This window comes from Heliangelus exortis, chromosome 22 (genome assembly GCF_036169615.1).
Source record: "Heliangelus exortis chromosome 22, bHelExo1.hap1, whole genome shotgun sequence".
NCBI lineage: Eukaryota > Metazoa > Chordata > Aves > Apodiformes > Trochilidae > Heliangelus > Heliangelus exortis.
This window is the reverse complement of record NC_092443.1, coordinates 7317143-7338640: the sequence shown is the minus strand read 5'-3', so window position 1 is coordinate 7338640 and position 21498 is coordinate 7317143. Positions and strand designations below refer to the sequence as shown.

General features: G+C 37.1%; 1 protein-coding gene across 8 annotated transcripts in view; it reads right to left on the bottom strand.

Annotated features, from left to right (window-relative positions):
• Positions 1-21498, bottom strand: part of DENND1A (DENN domain containing 1A) — a 163798-nt gene that overhangs the window by 51362 nt on the left and 90938 nt on the right. For all 8 annotated transcript variants that reach the window (XM_071766193.1, XM_071766185.1, XM_071766186.1 and 5 more), the window contains 2 exons: positions 16475-16576; positions 9477-9602 (listed from right to left, as the gene is read on the bottom strand). In XM_071766193.1, coding sequence (XP_071622294.1) covers positions 9477-9602; positions 16475-16576 — 228 coding nt within the window. The remainder of the gene's footprint in view (positions 1-9476; positions 9603-16474; positions 16577-21498) is intronic.

The window sequence follows — 21498 nt, the reverse complement described above, 5'->3', positions numbered from 1 at the left end:
CCATTTAAAATTTTTTAAATCTTAGACAAGAAATTAAGGTAACAGCACTGCCATTCTTTCAGGGGTTAAGTCTAAAACATTCATGTATGTAAGTAGATAGCATCTATAGATGAGTGTTCTTCATTTTCCATATATTAGCTGATAAAAGGGGGATGAACTTCACCAATACAAGTACAGACAGATCCTGAAGAAAGGCAAACTGATCACATTTGTAATCCTTACAAATTGCTTTCATTTTCACCATTAATCCTCCTTAATAAAAAATGTTCAAGAGACGCAGACTTTAACTACTGCTTGGAGAGCTTCACCAAAAATAGTTATTTAATCCATCCTTCCTTTCACTGGTCACCAAGAGAAGGCAACGTACGTGTATCCTTTACAGCTTTTGGGGTGTGTTCAGAGCAAACCCATGTCACCCTCACTTCACAAGCATCTACTACAGGTTACTATCTCTGAGTAATACTTAATACCAAATAGGATGCTTGAAGATAGTAACATCAGTAACTGGTTTTACACTTTCTAGAATCAACACCACATATATTGGTATACAAATAGGAATGCCATCTTGTGCAGCCTACTCCAGGTGAACCTGCCCTGGCAGGGGGGTTGCTCTATACACAGAGGTCCCTTCCAGCCCCTAAGAGTCTGAGATTCTGTGTATATCAAACAGGCATATAGTTACTCACATGAGATCTGCTACAAAATCTTTTATTATATAAATCACACAACTAAATACTGCATCGGGAATTATTCAAGAAAGAGTTATACTTGGACACAAAAGTAACCTTTAAGGAGTTAAAATGTCCTCAACTACAAGTCAAGTTGAAACTTATTTAATTAGGTTCTGTATTTGAAAAAATGAAATAAATTCTTTCATTAACTAAACCAAACTCCCTTAAAGGCAACAATATGTTCCCTCTCTGTCAGGACAGAGCCCAATGAAATCTTTATTTTAATTGGGGTTAGCTAAGGGGCCATTTGGCTTCAGATGCTTTGTTTATCAGCCCTAAGCTTTACAGCTTAGCCAGTGCTTGAAATATTTTATTACAAAATGACTTCATTAAAAAAAAATTTAAAAAATACACTCTTCCACATATTTTCTGTAGAGAATTTTAAATGTGCATTTTGAAAACTGAAGTTCAAGTTGAAGCCATCTCACAAGAAAACACAGGTTTCCTTTTATGTTATTGTGATCCAGGTTTCCCTCAGCCATGCCCTGCTCTAATGGCTCCTACATCACCCTTCCCAAGCAACCCAGCAAAGATGCAATTCCAGAACCCTGGATCTCTCCATGGTCATGACCATGGAGAAGCAACCACACACACCTCAGGTTTGCACTGGCACAACCAGACTTCCTTTCTTGTGGACAGCATTTCAGATCCCTTCAAGGGCACATCTTACTTTCTACTGAAAACACTGGAATCTTGGACCTGAAAAGCTTGGGAATTGATTAATTTTAAAACAAAGAAAATTAATTCTTTTTCAGCAGATGACACTTTTTTCCTGTAAGGAGCTGATTTACAAATAAAAGACATTTTCAGTAATACACTTACTGAACATTACAGAAAATAATTATTATAGGAAGGGACAGGGAACAGAACTCAAAAACATGGCTCCACTTAATTCCAAACTACAGCTAAAATTAATCAAATAATCCAGAATAATTTCCTGCTTTATTGTGAGGATCAAGCTTAAACTTGATATTGAATTTATTCCATATTCAACTTCCAAGCCTTAGAAATATTCCTAAAACCAAGATAAAATGTAAAAAGGAAAAAAAACCAAAACAACCCAACTCCAAACCTAATTTCCATAAATGAAATGCAGTGTTGCAGTATTTTCATATTCTTTTCTCCTGTGGTATCACTGAAATGTGATGTGTCAGATAGTTTCTATAATTTTGAAAAAAAAACTGATATAATTTCTCATTTTCTAGAGGAAACAGGCATTATGCTGCTAGCATCTTTAAAAATGCTACGTACACAACACACTACATACATTATTTGAGCTATAAAACCTATGACAACATGATTTAAGTCCAGTTTAGGACTCTGCTTTTATTTTTAAGACACACTTACTGTCTTTCATTTTCAGAAATAAAAGCATTATTCCTGAAAGAATGAAGCTTAATTCCAACAAAACATTGAGTTTATGCTACCTTAAAGGAAACAGAACAATTTCAAATTAAATGTCTGACTCATTTTTTCAGCATTTCTCTCCAGCAAGCTGTTATGCCCATCTTCTCTGTGCTGCTTCCTCGCGAGAACCGTACAGGAAAGAGCTGCTCTGCAACTCCTCAGCAGGCATTCTGATTTGAGAGTTATCACAGTTTTTCCCTACAATCTTTAGATAATTTACATCCTGATCATCTAACAAATAAGCAAAAGACTAAAATTGACATCAATATATATACTTTTCTCTAAGAATGCAAACTAATTGTGTATCTCTAAATGAGAAAAATGCTTATGAAAAGTGAATATACCAGCTATTGAGTTCAAAGCAAAGACACCACATGTGTCTAAATAAATATCAAGGAAGTGTCAGAGGTAAATGAGGAGAGACCAGGTGAAGTGTGTGTGATGTGTTAATTGTATTCAAAAAAATAATAGAGCAAGACAGAGAAGCTGAACTTCCAATTATCATAATGGTATCTATTTCGCAACACATTTTCAAACTTGAAAGAGACATTTTAAACCATAGGAATTCTGAGCAGAATACCTCCAGCTGTGCTCCACATAAATCTTGTACACTGTACATATACAGTTTATTTAAATACCAAGTAAAGTTATGACTTACAAAATGCATATTTCAGTCACAATATATTATCTGTCATTGCCAAAAGCTGCTACTCATCGAATGAAAGGAACAGAAAACAATGAATTAAATTAGAAAAAGATAAGATGGGATCTTTCCATTTGATGTTTCACTAGACTGAAGTACCATGTGCTTCAAAGAACGTATTTATCACCCCTCCACAGAGCTTATATTTTCATGCCCCCCAAAATAGAAAAGGTGGTCCTCAAAGATAAATTAATTTTTGCCTATAAAGTGTTTTAATCGTGAGCCAGAATTTGTATTTCACAAATGCAAATGTCAACATATTTGAGAAAAAAAGTTGTCCAAATTTCTGATTAGGCACAAGAGCCAAACAAGAAAAGGGGTTTGGTTCCTTTCTATTTTTTCCCTTCCCAGAAGCCTTAAGCAAGTAACAGATACAATATAAAAAACCAGGCCAGCAGTTACCTCCATCCCTCCCCAGGACTGCAAAACCAAGACAACAGCCAGCACACTACTGAAGCTCCATTCACATGGGATTTTTTGCTAAGCCCCAGGGCGGTTTCAGAACATCTCTGTGTGATTCTGAAGAAAAGCACAACTCTGAATGATAGGAGTTCTACTATGCTGTCTGCACAAAAAGCAATCAAACTGAACTGTCAATTATGTCATGCATTCATAACTGTCTCATTCTGTCTTTAACCCCACAGCATTTTTGGCTTTCCCTGTATGAACTTTATCACCTATCTATGCAAATCATCACAAATAATTTTGGTTTACTGCCTTTCATTTTACTCTTTTTCTACTAGAAAAATTAAATTGTATGCCTGAATGCATACTCAGTCCATAACATGCACGGTGATAGACCAGAGCGGCATGACAATAGTTTTATTAATTTGCTCCTAGCCTGACTAAATACTCTAATTTTAATCATTATTTCATCAGGTTTGTATGCTACTGACATATGCTTTATAAATACAAACACCAAAATATCTTCTAGCATCTTCTTTCAAGGCAATAAGACTTCCTGTTCAGTTGTACAGCTGCTCATACTACTAAGAATGTAAATTCCACATTTTCCCCACCTGCCTGAATGTCTTTCAAAGGGAGTTCTTTAGCGGGGTTTGTGTGTGTGGAGGGGGTGGTGGTGTTTTGTTTTTTGTTTTCTGATACCAAATGCAGCTTATTCACAGCTCATTTAAAAAACACACAGTCACTGAGTGCCTCACGGAGAAGCTGAATTCAACAGTCATGTTATTTTGGTGCTTGGTGTTTGTTTACTTGCTTCATTGTTTTACTTTAAGTCCCCTGCGCTTTATTAGTTCAGGAAATATCTTCAACTTTTCCTGCATGGTGGCATTTGCACACTGCTTCATTGCTTGCTAAGACTGTGCACTCTCAATTATAAGTGAAGTATCAGGAGAAAACATAACAAAAACACAGGCAAAAGTCAGTTCAAACCACAAAAACAAAGGCTTGAAACAAATTGAGAAGAAACAAAACAAGTGCATAAAAAGGCACAAAACCCCCAGAGAATCAGGTGTGAAAGGCACAGACAAATAATTTATCAGTTGAATGTACAAATCTTTCCAGGAAGGCTGAGGTATCAGGGAGCTGCTCCTTACCGTACAACACTCCCAGGTAACAGGAAGATTTAGAGGCTTTTGAACAAAGCTACTTTTATTTCTGCAGCACCAACAGAGAAGACAAAATGCCTCTGCCCAGTCTGGTGGCTAAACATGTAGTTTCTACAGAGGCTGCAAATTTACTTACACAATGAAAGAGTAGTTATTTCTCTTCAGATTGCTCATAGGTTCCAACAAACTAAGATACCACAAAACTTAAATGTCTGTTGAAACACGTAAATATTCTTAGTAATTTCAATCCTGTCAACATCAGTATCTGAAAAACATATCCAAAGGAACTTGACTTAGGACAACGTTTCCAGACTGCAGTAGAAAATCATTCTTATGCTGGTTTTGAGGATTTTCTTTCTGGGGAGTGTGTGTGGGTTTGCTTCGTTGGTTGGTTTTGGCTGCTGGGTTTTTTTACTTTAACGCGTAAGATGGACAGAGATTTTGACTGCATCTTTTACAGCAGAAATGTCAGGTTCAGCAGAGGGCTATGCAGACTTCCTCAAGTATTTTTTATTGCCTTTCCTTCAGAATCTTAGCTATCCTTGCCTAGTGTGTCATACAAGGTACTGTGTTGTAGAATTCTGTAACAGTTTGGAAATTACAAAACAATTCTATTTACTACATAACAGACTGCTATAAGAGATTAAAGAGAATGTCTTTTCAGTTTCATTAGCATATGTATATCTCAACAGACGTAGATGCAGAATATTAAATGCATTTTGAAGAACAGTAAATGCTTGTTAGAAAAAGAGCCATATTTAAGGTTTACAACAGCAAAAGCAAGAGCTGAAACTTGTCTATAGCAACAGTAATTCTCAGAGACAAAACACAGCAACAGGACTGAAATAAAAACAATAAACACTCAGAAAGTAAACAAACAATATTGTCTTTCTCCAGTAAATCTTTTTCAGTCAGTGACAGAATTCAGAATTCTGTCTACTAGAACACTTTCCATAAATGGTAAAGCATAACCCTAGTTACAGGTAGCTTCCAACTGAGATTGTCAAACACTAGAGGCCTCAAAAATACCACAAAACACTTAATCTTTATAGTAGGGAAAAAAAGGTCTTAAGTTTCACTTGCAGAATATACAGAAATTCAATTTATCTCAATTTTTATCATGCAAACATCAGGTTTTACAGACTGCTACTGTCAATGCCATTTTCATTCTCTACTATATGCTAGCAAAGACATCAGGATGAGATTCAGAAATTACCATCGTTTGGGCACTGCTAGACTGTCTCTACAGACACATATTTGGGAGTTTAACAGTCAAAAAAGTAGAGATAGAGAGAAAATTCCTGTTAAATACACATCAACACTAAATTCAAAAGCCGCAAAATAAAACTGCAAGCAAAACAAAAGCTTTACTTTACATGCTTTGCTCACTGTTTCCCCTACAGTTTGGTTGGTTGGGTTTTTTAACAAGTTTGTATACACGTAATATACATATTAGTGATTTTCCTTTGTTTTTCTATATGTGGACAAGCACTGACCTTTAGAGACATCTCTGGGGAAACAGAAGGATCTACTTTGTATAAAATATATACCTGAAAAATATATATTGGGGGGGAGCTATGCAAAAAATAGCTATGTAGAGGAACTGGGCTGTATCTGGGCTGCAGCAATTACAGAGAGTTGGAAACAACTATTTACTCTTCTCCTGAATAACTTAAAAAAGTAATTCACCATGGCAACAATCATACTTCACAGTAGATAAAGCACTGAATGCTACAAAGCCTTTTCAAAATGAATTATGCACCAGTATGCAACACGAGCTTCTTTGTGTTACTGCACACATATTCCAACAAAATTTCCTTTTGGACTCATCTGGCATTTGCTTTTTTAACTCTGCACCACACATCACCACACACTTTTCTCTTCTGACTCCTGTCCCACTCTGATCTCATGGATCTGGAGCTGCTGAAGGTATTCATAGTGTTAGTCTGGGCAAGAGATAGGTACAAAGTAATTAACAGAGTGGCCTTGTGCCATGCCATCACACTGCTGCTTTAGTGTCTTCATGAGAAATAAATAGATGTTAACAACAGAATTAGAAAAAACAGAAATATCAACAGAAATTATTAGTATTTAACATGTTAACAATTGGCCAAAATCCTCTTTACATCTAGTTTAGAAATGAGAGAAAGGTCTAGATTTAGGAACTAGGACAATACACACAAGAAAACAACTTACAAAGAATGCAGTGTCCATCACCCTTGTAACTAGCTTTATAAAATCATACCTAAATCAAACTTTTAAAAGCAAACCAGGACATCTTGATTCAAATCCAAACAAACACCAGAATCTCATGTACAGACATCTCTCTTCAGTGTGCATCAGAAATAAACCAGGTTACTTTAGCTCACACTGCATTACCCACACCTCTCATCTCACATCTATACATACACCTCACTCTCACCTCACATCTACACTGTAAGTGAAAGAGACACCAAATTTCAAAGTGCCTGTGTGCAGGACTATCACTGCAAAACAGTGAAGTTAAAGAGAACTACTTGCAAGAACACTTTGGTAGTGATGGACTTGGGTTACAAATGTTAAAATTACTCCCCCTTAATTATCCACACAAAAGCTGCAGCACTGCAAAAGAGAAATATGCACAAAGATTATCACCTTACAGTGTTTTTACAGCAATGAAATATAGGCAAAAGGAACCAAGATGTGGAAACAGAAAAACTTGTTCCTAATGTGCAGATTTTAAATGAAAGTGCAAGTAAACCATCTCTTCAAACTTGTAAAGCCAGAAAAGGTTGTACTAAGCATACACAGTTCCCTAAGCAAAGCTCACTGGAGGACAGAAAGCAAGCTTGTCATTTGAGAAGACTTGGCCAAACTTGGAGCCTGCTGTTAAACCACCACACCCAAGGCAGGTGACAGAGCATCCCTACAGCCTAGGCTGGTGGTACCTGAACCCCACACTGACACCAAACACATCCTGATGCATCATACCCAAGGGGTACTGCTTTGCCTCAGCCCACACCGTGACCTTACCTTTACTCACTAGCGTCAGGATGTTTGCTTCTGAACAAAGATTGTCAGAGAAAACCAATGAATTGCAGTCTCTAACCACCAGGTGTCACCAGAAGAAAGTGCACAGCCGGCATCCTTGATGCAGAAAACTTGAGACTCGTCTCCCCCCTCAGTTACCAGTACACACACAAGTATAAAAAGCACCTTTACACACACGTAATAGTTGCACAGGTAGTTCTGTTGAAGAAGACCTACTTTCACGAACTACATATTTAGATGATAAAACCAATCCTTCCGCAAACAGCAAAGAAATGGGAATTTTAGAAATGTCATTAAGGTCAATGAAATGCTCACACTAGTGTCAGTGTTAGAGGTTTAAGTAATATCCATAAAGATAACAGCCTGCCTCAACACAGCCAAGTCAATACACTCCTTCTAATGTGTTTTACTGTATGTAAGAAACAGACCTGAAGTACATCACATGTAACAGATAATCTTCCACACTTAAAACTTGGCTTAACACAACTACAGAAAACACCTATACAGAGGAGGAAACATGACCATATCTGCTATTTTGTTACATAAATCTTACAATTAGACTTTTGGGCTGTATTATTGGGACATGTTTTTTCACAAAAACTGGTTCATATATACAACACATAACCTTGTACCCTTTAGAGTAAAAGCTTCTGAATAAACTAAGAGCTCTTACTATGCTTAAGTATAATATTAAAGTCTGCTCTGCAACACATTCTGGCCCTACAAATAATAATGAAAAATAGTTTCAAATCCTTTAACCCAAAAAGTCATCTCATATCAAATGAGATGGTCTAAGAAATGAATTGTAATATGAGACAAAAACCTATGAGAGGAGATAAAGCTGGCAAAACTGGAAACAGAACGCAGGTCATTTGGCTCTGACATGCTCAGCACATGAAACACTTGCAATTTTTCTTTTATCCAAATCTTAATATTGTAATGTATAATCAGTCATTAAATTTTTAAAATAGAAAAGGACTTGGGAAAGAAAGCCCTGAAAGTTTCCAATTCCTGATTACTAAAATTGGATTTTATTTATGCAAGTACCTTTATATGTTTTCTTCGATGGAATGATAAGTAAACCAAACTTCCTCAAGTTAACTGTCCCTCGAAGCTGCACTTCCCAGGGCATGCCATTGCCAACCAATTCCAAATGTTTAACATTAAGCCTCCAAAATACCAGATGGTATTTCCAGAAAAGCAATTTAATTTTTTTTTTTCCATCAATCCCTTAACTAGTTAATCTCACACACACATCCAGGCAAAACACACACCAATATTCCCAGAGTTGCCTGGCAACTACTGGGAAGAACATTGAGGAACAAGTAAGAATACATGGATGAAGGGAAGTCAGGGTCTCCTTAGCTTGCTGCCAGAGTTGGTATGAATGAAATGAAACTTCCTGGTTTCATTTTTGTTACTTATATGGACAACGTTTTAAATACCTCCAATTCTTTCACCTCAGATGCTCTAAAATCATAATAATTTTACATAAAAATGTAAGCCAATACTATTTTTTTTTTTCTACATACACAATACCTACAGTAGCATGTGGAACACCTCATGCTGACTTCAGAATTGATTGCTGAACCCTCAGTATGAGTTGCTGGAATGATACTTATTTGATGGTGATTACTGGACTGTTTAAAATTCACACTGAACTATTTCATCCTTATGGCTTTTAAAATAATATGGCAACCGACAGTACAGAGGAGATTTTAGTTACTGAAACATCCTCAGCCCTAAGAAACACTATGCCAGTAGTCCAAATTCTGATCTTCTCAGTTAGCATCACAATTAAAATTGGATCTGGTACTTGTCTGCATAACAGATCTCTTCATTTATGTTCAGAGAAGGACAATGCAAAATACACCACCTTTTCTCAACCAGTAAGCCTTCATTCACATGTCCCTCCTTTGAACTCCCAACTTACACTCAGAACTCATCTTAGTATCTCTCAGGGGTATTCAAGCTCTCCACTGCAATCACAGGTTTCCCCTTCTGTCTCCAAATGCTTGTAGATTTCTTACTTACAGGTTCAATTTTCAGGGCGTTTCTGTAGCTCCCAAAGAAAGACGCTTGTGCTTTTAGAAACGCTCTTGCAACACCATCTCCAGTGGTTGTGGAGACTTTCTTCAATCTGTTCTTCAGTGCAGAAACCTGAAATCACACAACAGGTCTGGATCACTCTCCTATCACAGAGCTCAACACAGTGGGGCACAGCTACATGAAAAACACTCTCACCAGAGCAGCAGTTGTGACCAAAAGTGACATGGTGAATTCCAAGTTTAATTTTTCAGTTAATACTTTTCAAGCTGCTTTGCTTCTGAGTCGAATTCAGAAACCATCAGAAAAATTAAAGCTTTATTTCAATCTTCCCTCCTACTTAAAACCCACTGTTAACAGTTGTTGACTACTCTTGTCAAGGCAGACCATGAAGTCCTCTTTCATTATTAGAAACCGTGAAGAAATTTCAGCTACATTAGTTTAAACGTCACATAAACTGTTCAGCATAACCAGGCCATCCATCACCACCAAAGCTAAGAAAAAATTCTGTGCATCTAAACAAACTGCCAAAAATACAAGTTTTTTGTCTTTTAAGGCTATATTCCCTTGTATTATGAGAAGCTTAATGCAAATCAACAAAACAAGACACCTGCCCAGCCATGCTCCTGCTCCCTCTCCTCAGCAGGACAAGGAAAAGCAGGAGAAAAACTTTCTGGGCCCAGACAAGGACCAGGAGATCACTTACCAAATAGTATCACAGCCCAAACAGACTCCACTTAGAAAAATTAATTTAACTTTCTGTCAATTAAAATAGAGCTGGGTGGTGAGAGACAAAGAACCTAAACACCTTCCCCATGCTCGACTGTGCCCCCCTCGCCTCACCTTTCCTCACCCCTCACACTCTGCCATGAGGTGTTCCGTCCTTCCTTACACAGGCTTTACTCAGACTTTACAAAGCCTCCACACAGGCGTCCAGCGGCATGGACAGCTCTGCTGAGGGCTCAGTGGTGCCTGGCGGGTTCTGGCAGGCTGGAACCGGCTGGAACCGGCTGAGAGCGGCCAGTGCTGGCCCGGCCGCGCCTCACGGCCCTGCAGCCCCTGCCGTGCCGTTCAGAGCCATCACAAGCAAGAAAACAAAACCCGCAGGTTTTTTAAAAGCCTCAAATTAACAAAGAGGATCCGCCCCTCCAGACGTTCAGTATCCACTCAGGTTTTTTTAATTCTTCTTTCTCAAGAGATCCAAACCACCTGTGCCGGGACGGCTCATCTCTTAACCCCCACTGCCCTTTCCCTCCACTCTGGAGGTGTTTAATTACCTCAGGAGTCACACAGCTGCACTTCAGGCAGGAACAGTCCTGTCGGCCTCATTAGCATCTGCACAGAGACACTTGCCCATCACAATTTAGCAAATATAAACTAAACACATTTCTATGCAGGCAGAGGTAAAGCTACCTGATCCAAGCTGCCTGAACGTTGTTTTCTCTGTACACCAGGGGCTTAAGTCCTAGAGGATTATCCATTATCGTTCCCTGTGCTTCAGAATTCCCCATGCACTGGAAGGTTGTGACTCAGTTTGAGGTCTCTTTTCCAGTCCTTCGAGCTCAGTAACTACTTAAGTAAGGCTGCGTATCGATACATTAGTGACAGCTTTTTTCTTTCCCAAATAAAAGCTAGGAAAGGAGATAAAAAATCCTTCCAAATATTAAAATCAGGCTTACTGTGTCTGTGCTACAGCAGGTACAGATTAGATTAAACCATTAACAAATAGTTTAAGAGAAGTCAGCAGAAGTTTTTTGGTGTGCAAACAGAACCAGGACAAAGTACGTTTTTGAGACAGATTTCACAGAACATGTTGCAGTACCAAAATTATCTGGGCATTGAATCTTGACAGAAATTAAGCTATAACTTTTAGAGGATGTGGTCATGTCAGGTGCATATCCTGAGTTGGATGAGATAACTTACACAGAAGAGAAGAAAGAGCCACAATTTCAGAAAGAAAGCAGAAAGCCAGGGAATCCCCAGACAACTTGATTTGCAGAACATCGCTAATGACTCCATAAACATTCATATTATGAATTTAAAAGAAATCATTCCTCAATAACTAGCAAATCTTCCTTTTTTCTAATGCTAGTCTGAAAAACTCAATTGAGGTAGCTCTATATATGTCACACTACACAAGAAATGTTGTAGTAATATTATTTAAAGAGTAAGCAGATTCTGCTGTAGTGAACTGAACTGTGTTTTCTGGACTATGAGTGATACCTGATAAAATAAAAGCTGATGGTTCAAATTAATATTCAAGACTTTCCCCTCATCCTCCAGCTCATAACAAAAGCTTATTCTGGCTTCATCAATATCTTCAAAATCTTACCAGATGAGATGAATTTTTTCTGCCTCGGGGTTTTACTACCAGCTTCCCTCTGTAGCAGATGGCAGGATGGTTTTACTGAGCAACTGCTCTTCAGTGCTCCAGTTCTATCCCTCCTGTAAGCAACATCCCTCACCTCCCTATTAAGTAACTTTTAGATTTGGGGAGGGCAGAACAGCGACTCCTCATCTTGCTATGCAAGTGTTATATATATATAATCCATATTGTGCACTACTTTTTCTTCTTTTAAAACTAGATGTTATATTTGCATTTGTGTTTACCAAAACAGTTGCAAAGACATTTTCTTTTAAACTTTCTGCAAACTCTGTTGTAGAAGGAATTTCATTACAGTTATTTAGTGTATATTCACATAACACATGATAACAGATTACATGCCCATAAAATCAGATCACTCCTATTCATTGAGGTAATGTCTCACAATGAGATCTGTTCCTCTCACAATATAAAAACTTCATCTGATTTTCAAACCCAAACAGCACACTTCTCCCTGTTTGAAGGGGTCTGATGTTGCAGGGATAAAGTATGAGTTTATTTCCTGTATTAACTAATGCAAACCATTTAAAGGTAGTTTTTAATGCTATAAAAGATCTATAGTTCTGAGTAATTTCCAAATTCATCTCAAACACTTTTATAAGTTGCATTCTTTGAAGATTTCACTTTTTTATCACAAGATAAAGAACTTGCCATCTACATAGAAGGAAAAGGTTCTTTGCTTCCTTTTACAAAAAGTTCTGAAGGCCTTTCAGCCTTTCAGCTTCCCTCTTTGGTATAGAAGTAGAATATTAATAGGTATTTTGCTAATTCCTTAAGCTTACAGATCATTCATTTTCTTCTAAGACTAAATTCAACACTATTTTTACATACACACTTTCACTCTTTCAATCAGGACTTTTGCAACAGGCATGTAATAGTTTTTTAAAAAAATGTTACAACAACATACTTCGAGACAAAACAACTAAAAACCCCTAAATTTGTGTTTACTCTGGAATAAATTAGTATATTAAACAAAGTAGAATATACAAGCAGAATTATGATTGTTTCCTGTCTGAAGAGGCAGTAATACTTAAAAAAAAATAGGGCTGTAACCAGTGAATATGAGGATTATTTCTAGCCAAACAGACATATATACATGCAGTCTACCCCAAGAGTGTTTTTAAAGAAGATTTCTATACTTCTGGCAGTTCAGGTTTAAAGGTCAGATTTAAACTATCACCATGTTTCAAAATGCAATCTGTGCAATGCAGCATAATGAAATGGTTCAGTAAAGGTGCTAGTGGAAATTCTTTTAATTAGGTCCAAGGCTTTTCAGTTGTCAACATGAATAAAGCAAGAAACGTTCTATTGCAAACACAGTGCAAGAAATAAAAATGGATTCACCTTTAAGGAAATGGTTCTGCTACTGAGTTGTAGTTTAGCAGTTCTTGCTGTCCTGAAAGCAGTTAATTTCCAATTAAGTGAAAAATAGTAATACGGGCTTCCTACTTATGGCAACTTGTTAATCAATGGGCAACAGTAGCATATAAAACTAAATTACTGACAGCCTAAGATATTCATAGGCTACTGCAAATATACAGTACTCTTACAGCCATCAGAATTGCAAGATCTCTTTGGCTCAATATGCTGCATTGCATGAGGACTTCATTTAATAAAAACTACAAGTTGACAGAGTGAGCTTATGCTTTATTCCTGGTAATATGAAGCTCTGACTACAACTAAGACTAGAAGATGACACTTATTTGGAAATAAATGAAAAATCCATAAGGGTTGCATAAAAAAAAATTACTACCCCCTCTTTGCTATTCCTTGCAACACAGACGGTGGTGTAGGAGACTTGTCAGCAGCAGATGCACTTATTGTAATCACAGTCCTTAATAAATCTCTTTTTTTAATATTGACTGTTTTAAAAGGAAAGTTACTTCCCAGGGCTTTCTCATGCTGCCAGATTTTCAGCAATGTATCAGAAGCATAAGGTGAAGGAGGGGTACTTTCTCAGATTTTGAATCTTTAATTACTAACAGTAGTACACACCTAGATTTTCAGGGTCTTGAACAGGTCAGAAAGTCTGATGCTCACAGGTACTGCCAAGGTAAACCCGGGCAAAGAAATTACTTAATCTGATTCTGCTGGAACTGTCTCAATTCTATACAGCTCCTTTCACACAAATGAAAACTAGAAAGACATTTCACTGTAGCCTATGTTCATTTGGATCTTAGGACAAAAAGATTAATGAATAGCTCATTTGAGATGATGAATCAACAGTTAAGGTGGCAACTTAACTACCATGAAACTCAAGCACAACTCACTACCTGAAGCTCTGAAATAATCACAGGACTTCATAGCATTGTTCTACTTTATTAAAAAAAGCTGTTTGAGGAGACGGGAAAAACAGCTTTAAAATTTTCCACCACAGTAATTACCTGATGGAGAATGCATCACACAGAAGATGTTTTTCCTTGTTTTTTAATAGAGATAGATTTAATTTAGCAAAGTAAATTTTGTGTCTATCCAGCAGTTCATGAATTGCTCACTGTTCACATTAAGTAGCAAAACCAGAGAATCGTTTGACGTAACAGCCGTTTATGATCATGAAACTACTGAAGACATTTTTAGTTTCTCAGGTCATAAATACATCTATTTAGACTGAGACCAATGGGCAGACACACTCCCAGATTCTCCCCATCCTCTCAGGGAAGCAAAAGAAAAGAAAAAGAAAAAAGTATAATGGATTGGCTTTAGAGTCTCCCTGCTGAGATGAACAACTTGATCCACTTACAGTTCCAAACACATGATGCATGAAAGAACTGACAGAAATTCAATTCTTGCAAAGAAGAGCAGCTGCTCTCTAGTGGTCAAAGCCAAATATTAAGCAGTATGAAGGAAAGGAAAAGACAGGGAATACTTCATTATCTAGGTAACTAAAATAATGAAACAAAGCTAAGTAAGACATAAACACTGATCCCAAACATTAATTGCACAACGCAACTCAACTCAAGTTAAGGCTTTGTTGCGACAAATATTAATCCCAGCTGTATTTATATAGCAGTTGTGAAAAAAAATACACCACGTACACTATTTGTGAGCCATGCCAGTTAATTGAATTTGCTGGCAGCACTTCCTCTGCTATGCTCCAAACATCCTCCAAGATAAAATGTAGCTTTTAAATAGACCTGTGGAAAACCGAATCAAGAAAAATTTGAACTAATAAACCACAACTCTCTACTGTTATAAAAGTGAAGTAAAAGTAAATAATGAAAGGAAGGAAGTCTCTTAAAATTTATTACATTCCAAAGCTTGAAGTCCTGTGTTTATTGGTGAAGTCTCTTCTGATGTTCTACAGTGCGCCTACAACAGCTCCTTTAATGAAGTCTCATAAAATCTAATATAATACTTGATTGTTGACAAATCATATACATGTTTGAGGCCCAGCACTCACTGTATCCAGACATTTCTTACATAATTCCATGAACTTTACAAGTCTGTCATTCCCAGGGTTGTGGATAATGGCATGAGTGATGCCCAGCTGGCAGATTTGGATGCTGGGAGTGAAATGAAAATGAAAAGCTATATAAAGCCAGAAAAATTCAAGGAAGAAACTTTTATAGACTAAATGCTTGACTAAAGCCAAAATGTTCACAATCAAGATGGACCTTTCATCCAGAGCTCACTGTTTTCGAAGAATGGATTATATTACAGATCCTAGAGAAATGATGGGATGGCACAGCAGGAGGCACTGGGTATTCTCCATTACTTGAGTTTTTCCTCACACAGACCAGCTTACATTGAGCTCCCTGCATATCAGTTTTATTTCTCAGCTACACATAAAATGGTATAGATCTAACTGGCAGCACAATATTTTGAACTATTAAATGAAATCCAGATTTTCCTCCACCGTTTTTCCTAAATAGTCACCCTCTGACTTAAAAATAATTTCTTACACACTCACTTTACTCCTCTTCCCTGTCAGCTTCTTCAGTGGACACAATTTCAGCAGCAAGTAGCAAGCTGGATGTATTTTTGTCCCATTAAAGGGAAAGATCAAGTCTTTATACTACATTTCTGTCAAATTCTTAAATAAAATACCAATGAAAAGTTTGAATGAGCAAGTAAGTTCCAAATTATATGCACTGAGCAGTGCTAGAAGAGAATATGAAGGAGTCCATTTGATACCATAACTCGGGATATAAAATGCATCATTCATTAAACCTGGAAGAAAGCACAGGAAAACCTTCCCACGATTTCATTTGGAAACATAAGTTCCCTAAAAATGCAGGATGGTTTAAAACAGTAGTACTTTTTCACACTGTGAAGAAGGCAGTTTCGAGTTTTGTTTCTTGTTCAGATGTACCCTGTGTACCATAACTCTAATTTGCCTTTTTTAACCCATAAATGACTCTTTAGATCAGAAACTTCATCATGCCATTCCAAAACTGACACTGCCTCGCTGCAGCGTTTCTGCCCTAAGTGAGCAATGTTCCAAAAAACATTGCTTAACACTTCAAACCAGAAAGAACTGAGGTAAAGCAGTTTACTTGTAATAATGAGAGTAACACAATGAGACACCCCAGTTACAAACCAAATGGGTCAAAAGGTTTTACACTTTCAAGTAATGAACTTGAGTAAATCATTTCATACATACCACATCATTAGGAAGGCTCTGAAGGTCATCAAAAGGGGTTTCCAATGTGTTGGTGTCTACATTAAGAATCACTACATCTTCCAGGGCCATGTTTCTTACTTTCTAAATATAAGCAAATTCAAGAAAAAGGAAAGGAAAATGTAAATATGAAGAGGTAAATTTCATGCATAAGGGACAGAAGTGATGGCATAACATCATGGCACTACAAAACTTCAAGCACTTTAAAAACAACCAACATCCCAGTCTTTCTGCCATAATTTGATTAATTTATTCCCATCGTATAATGCTGAAAAATTAAAATTCATTTTGCATAGGGAAGTTATTAATGTCATGCATACTACAATTTTTGAAACCAGAGACTATTGGAGATTTATTTCTAGCATCTCTACTAATGTTTGTCTTAATTTTGGTATCATGTCTGCACATTTAGCAGTTTCTAGCTGAGTCAACATTTCAGGTATATTGAAAAAAAAAAAAAAATTAAAAAAGAAAGCTAAGGAGAAGTAACTCCACCATACCCTGGTCTCTTGTAAACTTTTTATCTTGTTCCCATGAACTGAGAGAAAGAAATGTCTCTCATCTAGTTAGAGTGGTTACAACATCTATAACAGTGCATGGATATAGAAAAGAAAAGCATAACCTATTTCCTAAATACCTTAAGGTATTGGTGATTTAAGCAAATATAAACATTGTCAGATTTTATTTCCCTATTTAAGTGACAGTAAATGAATCACTGATAGGGAAAAAGAGCAGCATTCAAATATTTAACAGGTTTTCCACTAACAGGAGAATTGAACAATTTTTCTTTTTTTAGCTGACTAATCATACATATTTAAGCTCTCTTCAAATAAAGCTTTGAAAATTCAAAATCAGAAAAAGTGGAACTATAGGGTGCAGTAATTAAGGAAATTTCCCAGTGACATTGTAAACAAACATTTAAGTACCTACATACCTATACTGAAGAGAATAATGAACAAAAACATACTCAATTTTTAATTAAGGTTTTGTGGGGTGGGAGGAATTGTTTCCTTTAAAAGAAAGGAACCAAAGCTCTAAAACAATGGCAAAGTTGAGCCTTAGGCATCTAAATAATTACCTTCAGTTTTCAAGGCTCAGTCCTCTGTCTATAAAGAAAACTGCTGCGTACTTAGAGGGGAAAAAAAAGCCAACAACTATAAAAAACACTTTGTAGACATTTAAGTTTAGGTCTTCCAGGAGAAACTTCTTTAACTTAAATGGAAGAACATTACATTTAATGCTTTCCATATAAAAAGCACAAGTACTGCATGACAAACCAGGTACTTTCCTCCACATTTCAGGAACCAAAGGTCATTCTGTTGGCTGCATCTGATAAACTCTAAAGCAATCCAGGAGTCTTGCTCCTTCTAGGAGTCCGGAAGCACCAGACAAACTGATTTGCTCCTTCCTGTTTCAGAAAATTAAAAATCTCACTTATACACAGAGGAGTCTAAAAAGCTCCAACAAAAAGGTCTTGCAATGTGCTTAACCAAAGCCAGAAGCTTGTCAAAATCAAGTGCAAGTAGGACAAGACAGAAGGAATTAAAACCTTCTCTCAATTCCTGCCGAAGAAGCAACAAACATGTGCTCGAATTTGTCAGTAGGTGGTTTTTTAACTTTGGTGATGAATCTGAACTTTTCCTTCAGCAAAATGCTGGGGTTTTCTATAGCAAATTATAGGCTTGTGACAAGCAGGTAACTGCCAAGGAGCACAGTGCAAAAGGATGTTTCTCATGGTGTAAGGACTATAAAAGCTGATTTACATCATCATCTCCACACAGCTCAGAAATACTTGTACCAAAAGGCAAGCTAACATTAAATTCTGCTGTGCTATACCTTTACACCATAAAGAACACAACTTTACTTTTAAAAAAGTTCTAGATATTTGCATTAAGACTGGATTTCCCCTGAAAGAAATCCTCAAATTTAAAAAAACACTTGAGACTAACTTAATTGATAGTATTTGTCTTGCAGCACATTTGAAAAAACAATTTTTCAATGGTCCTGTTGTGGCTCATCCTAGAGCAATGCAGACTGACCAGTTCATATTACTCATTATTTTTATCATCTTCCCTTTTACTATACCCTTTATTAAAAACATTAACAGATCCTTGTAAGGGTTTCTGTGAAATGATCAGATTGTTTTTCTGCTTAATGTAGGACCTATCAGCCCAACAAACCTGGAAACAAAAGTATTTACTCTCTTGTAGGAATTCCAGTAAAAATACCCAGCATCCAACTGCATTTCTCACATTACATCCCATTGGACTCTATAAATCAAAACTACACAAAAATAATTTCCACAGGTAGAGTTTGCACACTGTCATTTTTTCAAAATATGAAGGGAAAGCCACTAAGCCATATGCAGGCATAGTCTGTATTTCACAACTCCTTGAATATCTAAATTTTACAAATCAAGTGATACCTGTTAAACACCATGGACAATATCCAGTATGAAAAAAATGAGAGGAAGCAAAGAACAAGAGGAAATACAAACATTACAGTTTCCTTATCTAATTTTACTGCAGACTAGGGACTTGCTGAGTCAAAAGAAGTGATTTAGTGAAAATGTGCATCACATATCACTACTGCAAACCCTTCTTAACCATCTTTATTGAATTACTTGTAGCCATAATTAATCATCTAAAAACCATCAAATTGAACTAACATCTACACCTGCCTTTTATTTTAAATGTCTCTTTTTAAAAGAGTGGAGAGGTATGGAAAGCTGGTTTAACAAGCACACTGAACCCATTGTTTATGGCCTCTATAAACATGGCTTAGTAAGAATTACTGACTTAATCAGAGAGAACTTATCTCCTGGTGAAAAGAGCACTTTAAATTTCAGAAATGGCACCTTTACTGTGAAAATCTCTTAACTTTTCAAACAAACTCCAGGGGGCCTTAAACACCAGGTCAGTAAATAAGCAGCAGTTGCTGCATCTGTCCTGCTCTCAAGCAGACAAACACTTGATAACTTAAATGTTTCATGCAAAAGTTTTCAAAAACACAAACTATATTCTAATAGAAGTATTCAGGGGTTCACCTCTCACTCAGATCACATGCTAGAAGCAATAGTCATCAAGACTACTAACATGAGTTTACACTAAATGCTATTTTATTATCATTCTCTACAGTTGGCAGTTTCTGCATTTCCTACCATTAAAAAATCCTAAATTCAGCTTCTTTCAGATGAACATTTTTCCTGTACAGTTCATGCAAAAAAACCCAAACACAAAGCCACCACCCTCCTCCCTGCTCTAAAAAACCCACAGGATTGCTTAACTTTATGGCTAAATTGGTGCCAAAACATAAACCAAGTTGATCATGAGGTTTCATAACCAGATACAAATGTGAACAACATATTAAAAAATGTTGTAACAGAAAAGAAAACAAAGTACCTTCCACTAATTCTTTTGGAAAGGTAAAGCTCTTAACAAAAAATAACATTTTCAGTAGCTAGTTTGTATATTATATTTGCAATTATAATGACAATATGATTCCAAGTAAGGCTAAAATCCATTTGCTTAATGACTTTTCTCTACTTAGTTAATAGTTTCCATTTATTTTCTTTAGAAAAACAGCACAACACTGCAGACAACAATGTGTCAATCTGGCTGCCAGAAGCAGGAAAGGCAGCGGATATAAAATTTTATTATTTCATGCCCCAACAGCAGCCAGAAGGACTTAATGAAATCACGCTTAGATTTACAACCTGAAATAGCTATTCAGCAGACAAATCTGGTTAAGCTGGATGTGCCCCCTGACCTCCCAGGCCTTTGATCTGGGCACAGCAGGTGGGCTGAGCCCCCTCCTGTGCATCTCCCACTCTTCCGCCCATCTCCCTGCCCTGATGTGCAGCACCCTGATCCTCTACAGGTGAGTCCAAGACTCTTATCACCAGCAGCTGCTGCCAACTGAGTGACAAACTTCACTAGCCCTGCTCTAACACTATTGTAGGACAGATGAAAAACCTCCTGCACTTCCTGACTACTTGGTGCTGCAGCATTTGTTTGAAAACCTCCTCTTGAATATCCTCACACACACAATTGCTTTATTAAAACACAGTTATCACTTCCATTTTTCCAACACTTGGATAAAAGACAATTCCAGAAGTAATTAGTCCTCATGGCTACCTGAGTCAGACCAGGTAAATACAGCAGAATGTGCCTGCAGAGGATGTGTGTAGGGTTCAGCAGAATAAACACACAGCTCTGTGCCCAGTGTAAGGCACAAGGGACGTGTCAAGGGACCTCACCTGCTGTGTCCCAGCACACTAGAGACAGCATGAATTTTAGTGAACCTTCTTTTCTTAATGAGAATGTGTTTCCTCATATGAGGCTAAAACAAAACAAGGATCTGCTCATATAGGCTGTAAGATATGCACAACTGTTCTGTGCTTTATGCTCAGGAAAAATGTTAGAAAATCATTCTAACAAGTGCAAAGTTGTTTCACACACAAAATATTTGTTTACAATCTTGCAAGAATCAGAATTCTGAAGTCACAGAAAAAAATCCTTGAGTGACTGGAATAATAAAAAGCAACCAAAGAAATACTTTTCTACATTATCTCTTGAGGTTGGTTTTGTTCCCCAAATAGAGCACGTGAAGGTTGGGCACTATTGTTCCTTGAATGGCTGGGAGCCTGGCAGCAGCTCAGTGCCTGACAGCTCCACAGAGCTGTCCCCACTGCTTAAACACAACCACATGTGCCCAAATTCCTGTAGGTACTCTGCTAGGTCAAGGGCATTCCTCTTCCATCAGCACCATCACACTAATAACCTTTGCTTCAGAAGCAGTTGCTGAAACAATCGTTTACTATGAGAAAATGGAAAAGGCTGCTGGGGAAGTTTGACACCACTTGTAACACAAAGGTCAATTTCATAGCATCTGAACACTAACCCAGCATACAGTACCAGCTAGAAAATAAAACACCATTATGGAAGGGATGTGTTCATTTCATAGAGTTTCATTTCCCTATCTCCTTATTTATCAATACTGGCTAC